The 17,627-nt window shown below is 39.7% G+C and overlaps 2 protein-coding genes and 1 long non-coding RNA gene across 3 annotated transcripts; all 3 read right to left on the bottom strand.

Annotated features, from left to right (window-relative positions):
* Nucleotides 1–3,965: 3,965 nt before the first annotated feature.
* Nucleotides 3,966–5,579, bottom strand: LOC306935694. Its single transcript, XR_013791413.1, has 3 exons — nucleotides 5,474–5,579; nucleotides 4,392–4,516; nucleotides 3,966–4,309 (listed from the first exon to the last, which is right to left on the bottom strand). It is a non-coding gene; the product is annotated as an uncharacterized lncRNA (long non-coding RNA).
* A 1,285-nt stretch (nucleotides 5,580–6,864) lies between these two features.
* Nucleotides 6,865–10,086, bottom strand: tlr8a (toll-like receptor 8a; the record flags this gene model as incomplete). Its single annotated transcript, XM_079517681.1, has 1 exon — nucleotides 6,865–10,086. The coding sequence occupies one exon, from the start codon at nucleotides 10,084–10,086 to the stop codon at nucleotides 7,012–7,014; it is 3,075 nt and encodes a 1,024-aa protein (XP_079373807.1). The 3' UTR covers nucleotides 6,865–7,011.
* A 3,593-nt stretch (nucleotides 10,087–13,679) lies between these two features.
* Nucleotides 13,680–17,149, bottom strand: LOC306934871 (toll-like receptor 7; the record flags this gene model as incomplete). The annotated part of the gene is made up of 2 exons (XM_079517682.1): nucleotides 13,680–16,844; nucleotides 17,135–17,149. 2 exons carry the CDS (start codon nucleotides 17,147–17,149, stop codon nucleotides 13,680–13,682), a joined length of 3,180 nt encoding a protein of 1,059 aa, XP_079373808.1.
* Nucleotides 17,150–17,627: the final 478 nt, after the last annotated feature.

Consider the following 17,627-nt stretch of genomic DNA (forward strand, 5'->3'; position numbering starts at 1 on the left):
TCCATCTAGTCATTTATTTAGTGGAACATACTAGATATAGTGGTTGTCATGGAGTCTTTGCCATATTTGATGATGTGTACTGCACTGTGCTTCGTTTCTGATCACTTAAAAGCCCCATATACTTTGTCTTATGAAGAAATCGACAGCTTGTCTACAAGCTTATAGCTTAATTTGGTGTTTTTGCTTTTTTGGAAAATGTTGATTACATGGTTTGCAAGTGTATAAAATAGTACAGTATAATGACAAAGCTACCACTCTATCATCAAGCAAGGAAATGCTAAATTAAATACACAATCATGTATCAAACAGGTACTGTTATCTTTTCAGTCATGTTGATGCCGTTGTTTTGTGTATCTACTGTAGTGAAAAGGACAGGTTGAAGGACTGAAGACATGTACAAGAGCTGTAATGCGCATCTGATACAGCGAGCTATGTTTTCGAGGACAACATATTTTGCATTATTTTGACACAGAGGAGGAAAATAATTAGGGTGGCTTGAACCTCTTCTCCTTTTGTGTGCCTGCATGAAAAGTTGAAAACATGCCATAGTGAAATAATCTAAAGCAAGCTCATTGGCGTTAGAATTCTGAGCAGACGCTTTAATAGGCTCACAATGTGCCGAGAGCTAAAAGCACCTGTCTGCTACCATGGAAACAGAGGGAGAAAAGGGATTCTGGGCATTCAGCTTCTAAGGTAGAGACACAGACATGGGTTTTCACAACACTGACTGCATGCATCAGCGAGATCTTGTAACTTCCTCTTGTGTGTAGTAATACCTGTAGGAACTAGCCTTTTGTTATGCCTGCAGTGTTTCCTTTTCTTAGTACCACATTATGTTACTTGTAGTGTAATGTTACACGACTCAATTTGCTCCGGCTATTAAAGGATGCTTATTTAAAGATGTTTTAAGATCAGCGGTTTCATGCTTAGCTCCATCAATTTGCACTACAGTGCCTTTAGTTACAAACAGCACACTGGTGCCAATTTCTCCTTAACCTCATGAACCTTAACTCAGATGCAATTTCTGTTATGTTCTGTATTTTGCCTATGGACCTGTTGTTTAATGTATGTGTATAGCTCAAGTCAGTGGTTCTCAAAGTGGGCTCCAGTACCCTCAAGGTATAATAAAGGAATTGCTTCCATGTGGATCTCAGATGTTTTATGTTGATGTATTATTAACACAGTGATGTGACATCATATTGACTTCCAATTTCCTCTCCCCTTGACTTCCAGTCTAAAATCGGAGTTTTAAAACTTATAAAATGTACTTCCTTGGCCTGTTGACAGTGTGCACAAGACATTTGCTGCTGATCGGTCCGATTGTTTGAGATGATGAAACACATATGCACCCACACATGCACACATGCACGGACACATGCACACACAGACAGACAGCCCCATAGGAGCCTTGCAGTAAAACTATATTAGTGAGAACAACACAAAAACATAAGAATGGATGATGTAATCTCTCATCGCATTCCCACTGTGGACTGAATCCACACTGTTGATCTGATTGACATTGTGTCCATAGATAGACAGAGGTTCTTCTCAGAGAGCTGTAGTTAGTCATTGCCACCACACAGCCGGTCCAGAGGGTACCCGTCACAACACTGGCAGATGGCCTCCTGGCGCCATGGACCAAACTCACCACTACAATCACCCCTCAGTGCGCCTGTCATTTGCATCTCACTGAGCTGTCTGTGTGTGTGTGTGTGTGTGTGTGTGTGTGTGTGTGTGTGTGTGTGTGTGTGTGTGTGTGTGTGTGTGTGTGTGTGTGTGTGTGTGTGTGTGTGTGTGTGTGTGTGCGTGTGCAGTTTGTACTATTTTTCTTCATGAGCTTTTATAACCCAGCACCTCAGTTAAGTATATGTTCATATAGTACCGGTATTAGCTCTTTTTTTTTATCTCAATAAGCTGCATTATTAACCCAGTCCCTAACCCTGACCCTAACCTCACACGGAAGCCATGTAGTCCGAATGTTTCCCAGTTCCATTGGCCAAATATTCACTGTGGCCATTTTGCTCTTATTTCGTCCCACCCCACCAAATATGAAGTAAAAGCAAAATGGTTTCGGTGTCAATTCAATTGAATGATGAACACATCAATGGACACAGAATGAACCTGTATTATATAAAATGGGTAATACATATAAAGGCAGGTGGTCAGAGGAGCACTATTACACACTATTCTCCAAAGCTAGAGTGGCGTGTGTGGTATGTATAGCTGCAGTGTGTTAGTATTAACTTGTGTCCCATCCTCAGCATCTGTGCCCAGACATTGTTGCAGGACTCTAAGGAGCCGTTGTGTGAAGGGCACACATAAGGATGGCAAGGGACCAAGATGGGTGCTGGCATTGCAGATGCCAGCACCCATCTTCAATTGAATTATTCAGACCATGAATGGGGTCAATAAAGTGAATTAAAGGTTCTCTGGAATGAATTCGGTCTCAGTACTGTATGTTTCGTATGTACAGTATGACAATAAATGTGGCCTGTTGCTGTTTCCTTTAAATGGCTAGTAGAAAAGAGTAACACGTGTCTGTACCGAAGTTCAGATTAAATGAAACCTGGGAAATGGATGAACTTGTGGGCCTCCCGCAGCAGAACCCATTTTTATGGTTTCACCACAGCTGTTACAGTATGTTCTGTGGATGCACTGCAGGCCTAGTAATTTCATAATCTATCGCTCTCTCTCTCTCCATGAACTGTATATTGCAGCTCTCATCTCTGTGCAGCAGGAAGGGGAAGCGTAGGTCTTCATATTTCTATAGGCCTCGGAAATAGATAGTCCCATGATGGCTAAAGGTTTGACTGAGTAGTGTCCCCTCAGCCCAGTGACCCTGAGAGGTACCGAATGAGGCCACTGTGAGCTAGAGTTAATCTTTTAAACCAAACAAAAACAGTGGTTGTCATTATATAATGATCATAATCCATAATCCAAACTTGCCCCCCCCCCCAACAATATCAACATTTCTCTGAGCAGCTGTATGCCTGCCTCTGGTGGTGTAGGCCTTCTCCGCTATATCTTCAATTTGTCTTGTCAATTCCATTCAGAACCCTACAGCACAGCCTTCTTCCCATCCTTCTCTCATACAGAGTAAAATCCCTAATGTTCATTTATCTTGTGTACAAATGTAACCCAATGGACATTTGTACACTTAAACCACTCAGGATTTGACCGTGTACATTTGTATAGCCTGAGGACTGCTTGACACCCAAATCAGGTTCTGGCTGAACAACTGCGTACCCTTCACCTCGTATTGCTTTACCATGCAGGAGACTAGCCTCCTGAGCTCGCTTTTCCCTTCAGCGACATCTTGTGAACAGCCTTGTAAAATCCTGAGTGTTCATTTAACAAAGTGTGAAAGATACCAAACAAAACTGCCCCACAAAATCCAGTGCTGACATTTGAGGGGTGCTAGACCCTCTTATGCACAGCTGTGTCCATGTACCACAGAATTTGATTGGCTGAGCATTGAATGCCCCTCACTTCACAAGTTTGATTTTTACATACCGACCACACAACTACGGTGTTTGTCTGCACAAGCACTGTCATTAGCCTCACAATGTGAAATAGTTGTAGCAGTCACAGCTGAACCAGGGATAGTGTCACTGGAAGGAAAGCCTACATGGGCTCTTACTATACGATTTTGTTCAGACTGCTAAGTGGCATGTGAGGAAAAATTCTGTTCAACATACTGTACAAATCCCTGTAAACATGCAAACTTGTGCATCATTTTTTTGTCACTGTACAGTCTCAAATGTTACCCAAAGCCAGTTTGACATGACTCCATTACTTGGCATTAGCTGATGACTTGCAGGGGGAAATGTGTACTGGGCAGTTGTGCCAACGTGTTCAAATAAAACCAATTACCCAAAACTAAGGCCAATTAGATTTCCTGAGGCATTCAATTGGCCAGAGTGTATTCTGTAGTACCATCAAGATGAAGTAAAGATTTACACAAGTCACATTTAACTTTTTTAATTTGCATATAAAACTCGTGCATTCAGAATAGACATACAAAACAAATGCACCACATGATACACAAGCAGCTCCCCAGCTGTTAAATTACAATCCTGCTTTTCCAACACCACAAGTGCAGCAGATGAGAGCCCCATGCTGACATCAGGACAAGTGAAGTGACACTTCCCATTTCACTTGATAGTAAAGCGGATGTAGGGCAGTGGATGGGGAGTCTGTACAAGTCTTGTTCAATGATGCACAGGTGGAAAAAAGGCAAGGCTTGTGGACTGTACAGTGCATAGCAGATGTCTTCATGAATCTGCTGCCTGCTTCTCCTGTTCAACGTCTGCAAGAAGGGGGGGGCATTAGGGAAACTTACAGTAAAGCATGCGGCGCAAAGATAAGCTTACTGAACAGTTTATGCAAACCTTCTTTGGTGGGCAAGATGTTTTTCTCTTGCGTCACAGTCTTCTTCAACTCAGTCTTGTCAAAGCTAGAGATCCCCTCCGCCAGGGCTGGTTTGTCATCATGATCAGGCATGTTTGCTGGGTTTCTATACAGAGACAAGACAGTGTATATTTAGATTCAGTTTCTCAAACCATATCCAATGCAAATTGGCTATAAAGTTAAATTAAGTGGTGGCTAAATGTTGTAGGCTTACATGTAGGCCTAAAGGAAAAACCTGTTAAGGCTATAACCTTGTCTCAAAGTCAAAGATGATCAAGTTTTCAAAAAAAATATTGCCCCATCATAGAAACATTTAAAGGGGCATTCCACTCATTTTACTATGTCATTAATATACCTTAGAGCTGTTGTGTGTAAATAATAAAAAGTCCCCCCCCATTCTGTGTTTCCTAGAACTGTAAGTATGAAAAAAAAAATCATTAACATGGTGAAACATAGCCCAAACATTTAGACTTAGGTTTTTTTCGATTCTGACGAAATCGAAAAAAACCTCTACGAGAGTCTAAATGTTTGGGCTAGGTGAAACACATGTCAATCAATTATGCTGCCAGCTGCATGAATTTGTGACCGTTTGAAGCATCGTGCAGCCGCCACCGCCCTGCTTGGCATCGCCTCAAAAGAATGTTTAAAACCATTGCATGACTTAATCTTTGCCTAATCAAATCACTTTAATTTTTGCTGCAAGCGTGTAAAATGTGAAACTCGTGCATGTTAGTAGTACCAACACACGGCGGTTTGAGTTTACATTTACAAACAAGTTACTAAAACCAAATGTTATTTAACACATTACACTTAACCACGTTGTTCTGCCTGACATTCATGATTCAACTTGATTCAAAGTACTTAAGGCAAAAAACAGAGGCAGCAGCAGTGCAGACTCACACGGCTTCATTTACAAATCCAAATCAAAGCGATTAATACGCTATAAAGTAAACGGTATGCGATTATAGTCACGCAAACAATTATCTTGAATTGCTTCTAGAAAGACATCTAAAAACAGTTGGGTAAAAGCAGAACACATGCAACAGCAAAAAGCAATACTCACAAGTGTACAGTGTAAAGTCCTGATGTTGAAGATGCACAGTTTCACACGAGTGTAGACTGAGCTTTCAATCAAACCTTAAATACCCCGCAGTATGCAAATACAAAGTGACGTCAAGGCTGGCCCCGTCAGATCAACAAGCTCACAACGCGTCGCGATGTGGCGCGCTGTGGGCTTGTAGATCTGCTCTTCGCCCCGCGAGGGCCGGACACCGTTGTACGACGGAGAATAAATTAGCCACCATGTCCGAGCTGTAGCTACTTTATTTCTTTAAGGAGAAGTCCTTAAGGCTATGGACCAGAGCTACTTGTGCAGTAGAAAGTACACTTTTGCTTTAAAATACTGATATTTTATTTGTAATTTGTGCCAGTATAGCCTACTATATGAAGCCTACTACTTTGATGAATTGAACATGGTGGACCCTCTTGTAAACAAGTGTAATGCTTAGTTGGGTCGTCCACTCACAGTTAACAGTCTTTGTATTGAGTTTGTGCTTGAAATGTACTGTAATTCTGCAAACTGTTAATACATATTTCAATCAATCAATAAAAAAAACTATAGTGTGCAAACAAATGCAATACAATTATGCCAGTGATGACACCTTGTGGATATATTTAGTACTGCACAATGGTTGGGCAATTTAATTTGCAGGTACATGGGTACATGAGCAGCGGGTACAGGCCCTATAGCCATTTGTAGAAGACTACAACTTTACAGTTTATTGCTACTATAGTGCTGATGATGTCTAAGATATAGTACTGTATATTATTGTATGTCATTATTAATATCTATATGAATTGAATACACTGGGCCAATGGAAACAATTAAATCCCCTGGACCTTTTTTGGGTTATCTTTTTAGTTAATTCTTTGTTTTGATGCTGGTTTAATCCACGGCTAGAAGGCTGTTTCAACCAATCAGATTGCTTCCTTGAAACGACCTGTGGTATAATTGTCGGTAAATGCAGCTTCAAAGTATACCGGTAAGTTGATTGTGTGAGGGTGTTTCAGCACGGGATCTGTCCATGCTGGACAGTGGACACTCATCTGTGATAGAAGAAATACCAGCACTCAATATATGTCATTTTCACATGATTTATTTACCTCTGACGAGCAGACAACGTACGCGTTTCGGCCTGGTCGGCCTCCTCAGCGTTGTGTCACTCATCTGTCAAAATGGCTTTGGCACGGACAGTAGGCCTACCAATTTTGTTAATTATTTAATTATAAGAAGATTAGCAGGCAGGCTCATAGCAGACATTGCATTTTTATTGGGTAAACAAATGGGAGTTGGGTGGAACTTTTGGGATATTTTAAAACACATCTCACTCAAATAACAATGTCTAGGAGTTAAGATAAATATATTTTAAATGAAGAGCAATAGCAATAGTTTATTTGTACAATAGCTATACAGAACCTCCATCAAGCTGACAAGAAGTAAACATTTCCCCTAAAACAAATGTATGTGGCATATCTCAAAGAAATCTCATTAGGAAAACTAAAAGTCATTATTGTCCGTATATATACCTGTATATGCCAGATTTAATTGTCCTTGAAGTACTTTATGTAACTCTTGTTGTACAGTATCTGGTTGTCTGCCCTGACAACATTCCGCAGATTCTGCCAGAACCACGGCTCTGCAGCCATCTTCCGTGGCCACTCTAGAACACTTTTCCCACACAGTCGCATCCTCAAGCGCAGGAAGTGGGAGTGCTGCAGCACAGGCTCCATCATCAGTAGCACAATCACATCCATATTCTCATCCAGTAGCCTTTGGTGAGCCAGATACATTGCCAGCTTGAAGGCCCCGGTCCTAATGTAGGCTTTGGTCAAGACAAAGAGGGTCTTTCGACTGTATTGGATGCTCTGAGTGAGGTTGTCTACCAAGGGGACTCCCAGCGGCCAGTCCCTCACTTCCAGACACAGAGGCAGGTGTCTCTCACCCTCTTCCTCAAGCTGAACCCGTAGATGCCCCGTCACCCACTCTGAGACTTGGGGGTCTGTGGTATCATAAGCTACAAAGACATCATAAATGCTGCCTGGTGAATTCAAGTCATGATAGTCCTTAAATTTGGCTTTCAGGTAGTGCAGAACATATGAAGCATCCCAGTAAAACAAATGAGCTACTGTTGCCATAAACATAGAGACTATAATGATTGTACTTGACAGAATGCTTAATGAGAATGCCAGTGTGTCATTTACACACTGATTAATGTCAAAGTATATGATTGCATGGCCTCTTGTGTTAATTGGCATCCAGCATGCCACTTCAGTGGTTAGTCTTGGAATCTTTATTTTACTGTTTTCTATCCAGATTATAAAATCTAATATGTCACATGTACATTGGAATGGGTTTTTCTGCAAGAACAAAGTCTTGAGATTATTATCGGGCCCTGATAAAAAAGTGGATTGATTGATAATAGGCAGTTGGTTGTTGTTAAGAAGAAGAGATTTAAGGCTTCTAATCCCCTTTAAAAACCCATTTGATATTTGTGAAATGTGATTGTTGCTCAAGTCTAATAAACTGAGAGTTTGGGTGAAGTTTGACATATGTGATTGTACATTTAATAGCTTATTGAAGCTTAGGTCTAGAATTTTAAGTTGATTGAAAGGTATAAGTTGATCCCATTCAAAATCAGTAAGTGAATTATGATTTATCCGCAGTATTGTGAGTGTATGTGGTAAATTAGCAAAAACTTTTTTTTCAATCTTACAGATGTGGTTGGATGATATGTCTAGAATTGTCAAATTAGTAAGATTCATGAAAAGTTGGTCATACGGGTGGTCATTCTGAGCCCAAAGAGCCCCAAGATTATTGTTTTGAAATTGCAGCTCACTTAATGATTTGCTACTGATCATTTTTGTAGCTAAAGTGTAAATTGAATTATGACTCATATTGAGTACTCTCAAAGCAGGTAGATTCATTACAAAGTTCAAATTATGTGTTATCCCATATGATAAGAAGTAATGAGCATTGTTACTAAGATCAAGTACTTCTAGTTTATTTAACTCTTTGAGAGCATTGTCATAAGCCAGGTCAATCTTGTTGAAAGACAGGTCCAAATATGTCAGATTAGGTATTGATGAAAACTCTGTTCCATTCAGTGCTGCTGAAAATCCATTTCCTGATAGATTGAGACATGCAATGTCTCCATATCCTTTAAATTGCTCTTGAGTAATGAAAAATATGTTATTTGAACTGAGGATTAGCACACGACCAGCATCAAAGCATTCTGGCTGAATAAGAAAAGTTGATATCTCAAATGAAAAGTCATTTGCATGCGGTATTGCCATCAGAGGTGAAATGGAGAGGTCTGATTTCAGATTATATCCCTGGTCAACAATTGGAAGATTACTCACTGAAATCGGATATAGTCTGTTCTCTGCTAGATATATCATTTTCAGATCAGTGAAATGACTGAATATGCTAGAGTTAGAGTGAACAATGAAGTTAGTCCCCAAGTTCAGTGCAGACAAATTCTTGAGCTCGTAAAGAGGGCGTAATGTTTCTAATCCAATTTCTCTAAAAACTAAAGCCTCTAGATGCAATGTTCTAAGTGACACAAGTTTTGAAAAATCTTTTGAGAGTTTCACTGTCTTAGGAAAGGCCTTCTCCCCAAAGTTGAATGAAAGATCAATTATTTCTAGTTTTGGAAGATCATTAAAAAATCTCATCTCACCAACTATTGCATCATATAGAAAATTCCATGTGAGATACAGACATTCAAGATTGTTCAAGCTCTTAAACCAAGAGTTATTAAGTGTCATTAAGGAGTTGCCCCCTAAGTGCAAGGTATGAAGATTTTTGAGACTGGCAAATGCACTTGGGTGGATTCCCAGGGAGATATTAGGGCAGGGAACACAGGGAAATGAAGCGGTTTGGCATCTTTGGCAATTCCCTTTTAGGAAAAGGGTTCTCATTTGAGGCAGATCATAAAAGTCATCCTCAAAAATGAATTGTATTCTATTAGAATTTAGGTATAAGTCTTCTATTGATTTTGGCAGGTCTTTTGGAACATGCGTTAGATTGTTAGAGGACAAATTGAGCAGTTTAAGGTTAATCAAAGCTGAAAAAGTGTAATTTCTAATGGTTAAAGGTTTTCCACAAGGATTCCCGAAATAGCAGTTTTCGGCAATGGAGAGCATAGTCACATTTATAAGGCCATTAAGGCTTTTGTTATTTAACAACAGAATATTGTTTCCATTTAACGTAAGATTCCTCAGACTGGGAGGGAGATATCTGGGAACTTCTTCCAGACCATTACCACTCAGTTCCAGGACTTGAAGTTTTGTCAGATGTTTGAAAGCACCCTCAGAAATGTACGTATGTCCACAATGGTTTATACAATTGAGTCTTAGTACAGTTAGGTTCTCCAGATGAGAAAATGCATCCATTGTTATGTTACGAATGCCATTTTTTGACAAATCCAGCTCAGTTGCATTACTGGTTATTCCGTCAGGTACTTTATGGAGTCGTCGACTCTTACAATCAAATATGATGTCAGAGGTATTATAGACTGTGACATCACATGGAAACTGTGGCATCATCCATATGGGCAAACATGTAGCAGGATGGATCCCATAGCAGCAACACAGAGAGAACAGCAACAAGTGCATCCAGCAGGTGGCAGTAGTCTGTTGATGAACAGAATTACAAAATGGTCAGTTTTCTTTCTTCTTTAGAATATTATACAGTACGACATTATATTACTACAATAGTGAAGTATAACATGCAAGTAAGTGGTAAACATGTACAATTAATTGATTGTACACAATAAACATGATAACAAACAAAAAAACATGACAAAATAGTTTGTCATTAATACATCCACTTAAATTAAGTTTAGTTGTAGACTAAATGCTATAGTACAGTAACAGTTGTGAAAAGCCCATTAGCCTTGTTACTTAGAGTAAACATTACTATACAGTAGATCACTATTTTTTTTTATTATTACCTAATAAGAAATTCAATTCAGATAATGTCTTAATAAACTCACCATTGTGTGTATTGGTAGCCTAGTATCTTGTGATCCTTGTCTTCCTTAAAAACATTCAGTTCAAGAACTTTACTGTCTGTCAAGTAACAACTACATTACTATTGTGTCCATGCATGTAATGTCAGTAAGTATTGAGATCATATTATTTATGTATCTTCCCTGTCTTTAACAGACAGAACAATCCTAATATACTAATGGGTCTGTAATTAATTGTGAGGGTAAGCTGATATAACGAAGGTGGTTCCTTGGTAAGACCATTTATGTTGCTGCTCAATTGGAGAAGTGCTCCAATTTCACTTCCCTATTTCCTTTTTTCTTTTCTTTTTTCTTTAAGTTTGTTTATTGGTTTTTCACAGAAGCATACATGTCAGTGTCAGGAGTCAGAGTAATGACAATATTAAAAGCTTCCTCTGGTAAACCCACAAGTACAAAGTACAGTTGAGAAGAATTGAATTATCACCCCAAAGAAGACAAAAAAACAAACAAACAAGTTCAATAATAATTGAGAATAAAAAGCAGACAGATACAGACAGACAAAACATCAGTCAAACAGTACATGTCCATGACACATCCATAATCTGCTTGACAGCCTGGTTGCAGAAAACCTTCAAATCAACGCTCCAGCAGACCTAGAACAGAAAAAACCCATTGCATGGATGCACCTGGGGGTAACAGGTACAGTCGCCCCTTTTCCATCTCGCCCCACTACTCTACCTAGCTGTAATTAACAAACATAATTCATGTTGGTGATTATATAAAAGGTATTATCATATTCATTTATCATTGTTAAATTCACTCTGTATATCCACGGGCATAATAGCATGATAATGCCATTACAAAACATATGGGCTACAATGTGGAAGAAATGAGTTTAATAAAACAAAATTAACTGCTAGAAGGTCCTAAATTAACTTAATTAAGCAGTCACTCTGTCTCATGTTTCTTATTTGTTTTTATTTCTTATAGTTTTTATTAGGTATTTTGTATATGACATAACTTCAGAATATCATTGACAGATAATGAGTAATTAAGTGATATAAAATGAAAAAAATAATAGTGACAGGTAGTGTAAATGTTCCAAATACAATACATAATAAAAAAGGTGTATAAATGTGATAAACAAGAAAAAACAAAAAACAGTTAAACAGTGACAAATGTGAACAGACAAACAAACAAAGACAACAGGACAGACACTCTTGCTCTCAAACTTTCCCAACACGTTTGAATTACAGACATTTTTCTTTTTAAATGAGAAAAAATAAATTTCCTTTCCAATTTTCGATTATGTTATCTATTGTGTAGGAGGGGTTAGCGTGCACCTATTGAAATAGTCAATGAAGGGTTGCCAAGTCTGGTAAAAATCTATCTTCACTCCCTCTCAATTCAAACTTTATCTTTTCCAATTGCCAAAGTGTCCAAAAGTGTAGTGTGAGTCGGAACCTGTGCTTGCTTCCAATTCAACAGTATCAGTCTGCGAGCCAGTAGAGTCACATATTTTACCATGTTATATTGGAAAGTAGACAGTTTGGCCTTTTGACTCCTAGAACTGCTGTCAGTGGATCCGGGTCAAAAGGTTTTCCAACAATGTCTGACAGTGATTTAAATATACTTTGCCAATATGATGTTAGTTTAGTGCAGTGCCAGAACATAGAGTGGCTCTAGCTCATATGAGCTAGAGTAGATCTGTCGCAGGCTGGATTCACATTTGGATACATTCTGTTGAGTTTTTCCTTTGACAAAATGTAACCTGTGTAATATTTTAAATTGTAGAAGACCATGCCTGGCGCATACTGAAGAAGAGTGCACTAATTTTTGAGATGTAGACCATTGCTTGTCAGTGATAGATATTCCTAAATCGTTTTCCCAAGCAGTTTTTAAATAATCCAAGGAGGCATTACTATCTAAACATGAGAGAGAATTATAAATAATAGAAACGCCTCCTTTGACCAATGGGTCAGGTAGAAATATAGATTCCATTGATGAGTTGTTTGGAAATGAAGCAGTGTGCTGTGTTAAAAAATGGCGTATCTGTAGAAATCTAAAAAAATGTGATTGGGGTAAATTAAATTTGCGTCGTATTTGTTCATTCTTTCTTAATTGTATTAGTATAGAGATCGACTACTATACAATCAAATAAATCTGTATACAAGTTCAGATTTCAGATTTCAGAGAGGGAGGGAAATACTAAATAACTACATTAAGACATTCCGCGGGGGCGAGTTGGTAAAGTGGCGAGTCGTCTAGTATTCCACCTGGGACGTATCCTCAGTGATGTATCCCAAGGTCATCAGGGTTTCGTGTCTCGCAACATCATACCCCTCACTCAGGTGACCCAGCCGGGGTGATCTAGTTCTGACTTACATCTCAGTAGCTACCCTCGATCAGTCCCATTAAGGAAAGACCAGGGCCACACAATCCATTGCTCCGGAACTACTCTCCCGGGACTGGGGGGTAGATCAATCTGGCACGTGGAAGGACTATAGTCTATAGGCTCTAGGCTCGGTCACATATCCTCAATCAGAGATTTATGGACAAATTGAAAGAATGGGCCCCATATCCTCCCAAATTTATCAGAGGAACCGTTTAGTGAGAATCTAATCTTTTCTAATTTTAGACATTACAAGATGTCTCTTATCCAGTGTGTGTGAGAAGGGGAAGTGGGTGATTTACAATTGGTCAGAATTAGTCTCCTAGCTATTATTTGTGTGATAAGCCAAAACAACCTTCTCTGGTTTAGAGAGTGAGGGCACCGAGGGGAAAATCCCACTTCCCTATTTCTGATTTATTTTACTCTTTTGCTTCCTTTTTCCATCATATGATATGATAAACCACTAACTAAAAAAATGCAGATGCTGTGGTCCCTCTTTATATAGTTTTATATAATATTAATATGGTAAATGGTGCATTTATATAGCACCTTTATCCAAGGCGCTTTACATAGATTGTGCATTACATTCACCCTTTCATACACACATTCATACACCGATTGCAGCGGATGCCATGCAAGGTACCAACCAGCACATCAGGAGCAATTTGGGGTTCAGTGTCTTGCCCAAGGACACTTCGACATGTAGACAGGAGGAGCCGGGATTCGAACCGCTGACCCATGGAACCGCTCTACCTCTTGAGCCACAGTGTTTACATTGTGGGCAATTGAAAACATACTGTAGAACTGTCATGCCAGCAGAACATTCAGAGTCACTTGTGAGTCTTTTAAAGGGTCTCCTTGAAGAGATTACTGTACTGTTTGTGACTCTCAGTTACAAGTACACTTCTCAGACTAAACCAAAAGTATCGCTGGGCTTGAGGATTTGTTGGCCACTGCAGTACAGACCGCTTATATAGTCTCTTCCTCAGCTTCAGGTACCTTGAGTGACAGGGTGCCTTCTCTAAGAATATCAACACTATGACATCGTCTTTCTCATCCATTAGCCTCTGGTTAGCCATGTAAAATGCAGTCTTGAAGTTCCCACTCTTTATATAGTTGTTTGTGAGAATGAACATTGTCCTCTTGCTCTGGTGGATGCTCTGGGAGAGGTTGTCAATCAGGGGACATCCAGGGATCCAGTCCCGTTCCTCCAGACATAGCTTCAGGCGATTCTCTCCGCCCTCCTCCAGGTGAACGCGCAGCTCTTTCATCACCCATTCGGACACCGCAGGGTCATTCTTGTCGTACACCACAAAGGCATCGTAGACAGTGCTCTGGGAGGACAGCCGGGCATAGCCTTTGAGTTTGGCCAGGCAGAAGTGGTAGATGTACCAGACGTCCCACAGGAAAAGGTGGCTGGAGATGGGGAGGGCGACGAAGATCAGGATAGAGGATGTAAGCAGCATATAGAGGACGATCAACCAGTAGTTGTACTGGCAGGCCAACAAGTCCACTGAGATGACTGGATGACCTCTCTGTGTTCCTGGGGCATCACAGGTCACATCTGTGGCCAGTTTTGGGATGAATACTGTTGTCTTGTTGAGCCACGTTATAAACCAAGTGGCATTGCAAGTGCATACAAATTTGTTGTTGTGCAAGAGTAGCATGTCCATCCCACTAATTACATCATCTGGAACACTAGATTTGTCAATGTATTGAATAAGATTGTAACTGAGATCTAGATATTTTAAGTTGTTGGCCTGTTTTAGAAAGTCTGAGGAGAGTTTAGTAATTTTGTTGTCATGTAAGACAAGCTTCTTAAGAGATTTAGTGCAGTCAGAAAGAACAATGGCAATGTTAGTTAGGCTGTTACCACTGATGTCTAATACTTCCAAAGAGTTTAGAATATTAAGCTTCTCCCATGCAAATAACTTGAGTTTGTTGTTCCTGATATAGAGTTCAGCTAGTGAGGTCGGAAGGCCATCGAAGACTGCCATGGGAATGAAGTTGAGGTTATTATCGGAGATGTCTAGGATGCTTAGATTAACCAGTTTCTTGAAGTATTTTATGTATCTTGTATCACCATCTCGCCACAGCATGTCTAAACGGTTATTTCTAAACTCTAATCTCTCCAGAGAAAGGCTCTCTAGCTCTGTGTTTGTGGAAGTGGAGATCTCATTGTGGTTCATCAATAATATCTTGAGATTTGGTAAATTCCGCATGAAGTTAAGCATGTGAGTCAAGCCCTCAGATTCAAAGTAATGGTTGTTGTTACTTATATCTAAGATGACCAGCTTTTTCAGTTCCTGAAATGCAGAGGAATAAAGCAGGTCTAGACGATTGTATGAAAAGTCCAGATATTGTAAATTAATTAGATAAGAAAATTCTGAGCCATTTAAACTTTGGCTCATTGCATTTCCAGAGAGATTAAGGCATCTCAGCTCTCCAAGATTTAAAAACCTTGAGTGGAGGAAGAATATATTATTCCTGCTGACATCCAGAGTTTTTCCAAATTGACTGCACTCTGTCTTTACAAAGGAATTCAATATTCCAACTTCTTTATCTTTGTCTTTGCAACTGCGTGCATATTCATCATATTTAAAGTAATGAACCTCTCTCACTTCCCCACCGTGGTACTGAACAGCACTGGACATTGGAGACCAATGCAAGGGTTCCCTTCTAGAGAACGCAACATGCTCTTGGTCCTCAGAGGGGGAAGATATTTTGTTGTCAGACAAATTTATTATTTTGAAGCTTTTCAGTTCCATCAGAATGCTAAGGTTAGCCATTTTGATGAAGTTTGTGCCCAAATCAATAACCTCCAAGTTGTGCAGAGAGATTAAGGGACTGAGGCTCTCTGAAGTCAGTTGCTGAAATACAAATCCCCTTAGCCTGAGAACTTTGAGTGATTTGAGGAAGGAGAAAGCAGAACTTAATTTCAGTGTTGATGGATACCTCTGAAGCTCGTAGTTAAATGAAAGGTCCAATTCTTCCAAGTTGGGCAAAGATTTTGGGAAGAAATTTGTTATTGCACTTGCTAGGAAGTTTGATGAGAGATCAAGCACTCTTAGGTCCTTGGAGCCAATAAACCAATCAGTGTATAAGTATGTCAGAGAGTTACTGTGCATGCGTAGTATCTTCAGTTTGGTTAAAGATATAAAAGCATGTATGTGAATCTTAAGCTCTGAGTTGTTTGGGCACGGGGTACATGGAAACGGAGCATTGTAACAACGGGGGCAATTTCCACTGATATCTAGTATTTCTAAATTAGTTAAATTTTGAAAAGCTTCCTCGGTGACCTTTTCAATATTATTGTTGTAGAGATACAACTCCCGTAGACTTATGGGTAAATTGGGCGGAATATAAGATAGGTTATTGGACTTGAGAGATAACAGTGTCAAATTGCTAAGCTGCAAAAAAGCCCCTTCCTCTATTTCATATGACACATTGCAGGGGTTACGATAATAACAATTTTGACCAAGGTAAAGGAGCTCAACATTTCTGATGTCTGAGAGGTTGTGCTTTGGAATGGAATAAATGTGGTTCACTTCTAAGCTCAGCAGGACTAGGTTTGGTGGTAATCCTTTTGGCACACTGTGGAGCTGATTGCCATCCAGATATAAAGATCGCAGTTTCTTCAGACTTGTAAAGGCATTGTCCTCAATGATCACATTCTTGGTGCACATACGATCCTTGGGGCCGACCATGATGGGCACACAGTTGCACCGCATGTCGATCTCTATGAGGTTCTCCAGACCCTGAAAGGAGGTGGAGTTTAAGCCAGGTATGTGGTTGATGGTGAGCGTCAGATTGGTGGCGTCTTGTGGGATTCCACGAGGGATGTCGGTGAGGCTTCTCTCAGTGCAGTCCACCTTGACCTCACTTCCATTGGTGGCATTGTTGACGTCACAGGGTAAGGTTTTGGGGTATGACCTATTAGCTGCCAATATGGAGATGCAGCTCCACATGCCCACCAGCATCACGCACATCTGTAAGGACACGCCCTCTCTCTGGCAAAAGTGATGGAGATGGAAGAGAAACAATCATGTCTTATGTGGATTGTTGTTTAAAAAACTAAACTCACATAATATACATATTTAAAAAAAACACAACAAAAAAATGCATTACATGCTTATTCAACATTTACGCTCATGGGTGCATTTTACACTCTCTGAGATCAATTAAAAGTTTGATGCCTGATCTGATAATTTGGTGTGTGACACTGTCACGCAACTAAGTATAAATCACCCATGGATCACATATTGCATGTATACATAATGGTCAAGTTATTACTACTTACCAGTTGGGACGGCATGGTTCACATGAGAACGTCTTGCAATGTGATCTGTTGTCAGGATGGAGATAGCACTAAAACAAATCTTAACATTGATGTTCACATGTAAGAGAGCATGTGGTGATGGGATGAAAGTAACAGATGGCTGGGTTATGATTAGCTTGGATCACTTCCGTATTGTCACATAACAGACAACAGACATTGTAAATCTGTCTTCTGTTGGGCTCTCTGTTCTCAGTGGTAAGCCTGCAGACCGGAGCATTTGTTTCACTTCTGATCAGCCACCATGGGAAAATGAAACCCTGATTTATACAGGTGACAGGACTTGAAAAGTTTCCCTCTGGTATATTCACGCAATGAATGTAGCCTACTACTGAAATTAGGCAATAATAAAGTTGCTTGTTTTTTTGTTTTTTGTAATGGAAAATTGGTTATTTTTGGCATGCAGCAAAGTTATAATTAAGCTTCAGTTGAGAGTACCAGGGAAGTAAGTCCATTA

Source organism: Electrona antarctica, assembly GCF_951216825.1.
Source record: "Electrona antarctica genome assembly, chromosome: 13".
Taxonomy (NCBI): domain Eukaryota; kingdom Metazoa; phylum Chordata; class Actinopteri; order Myctophiformes; family Myctophidae; genus Electrona; species Electrona antarctica.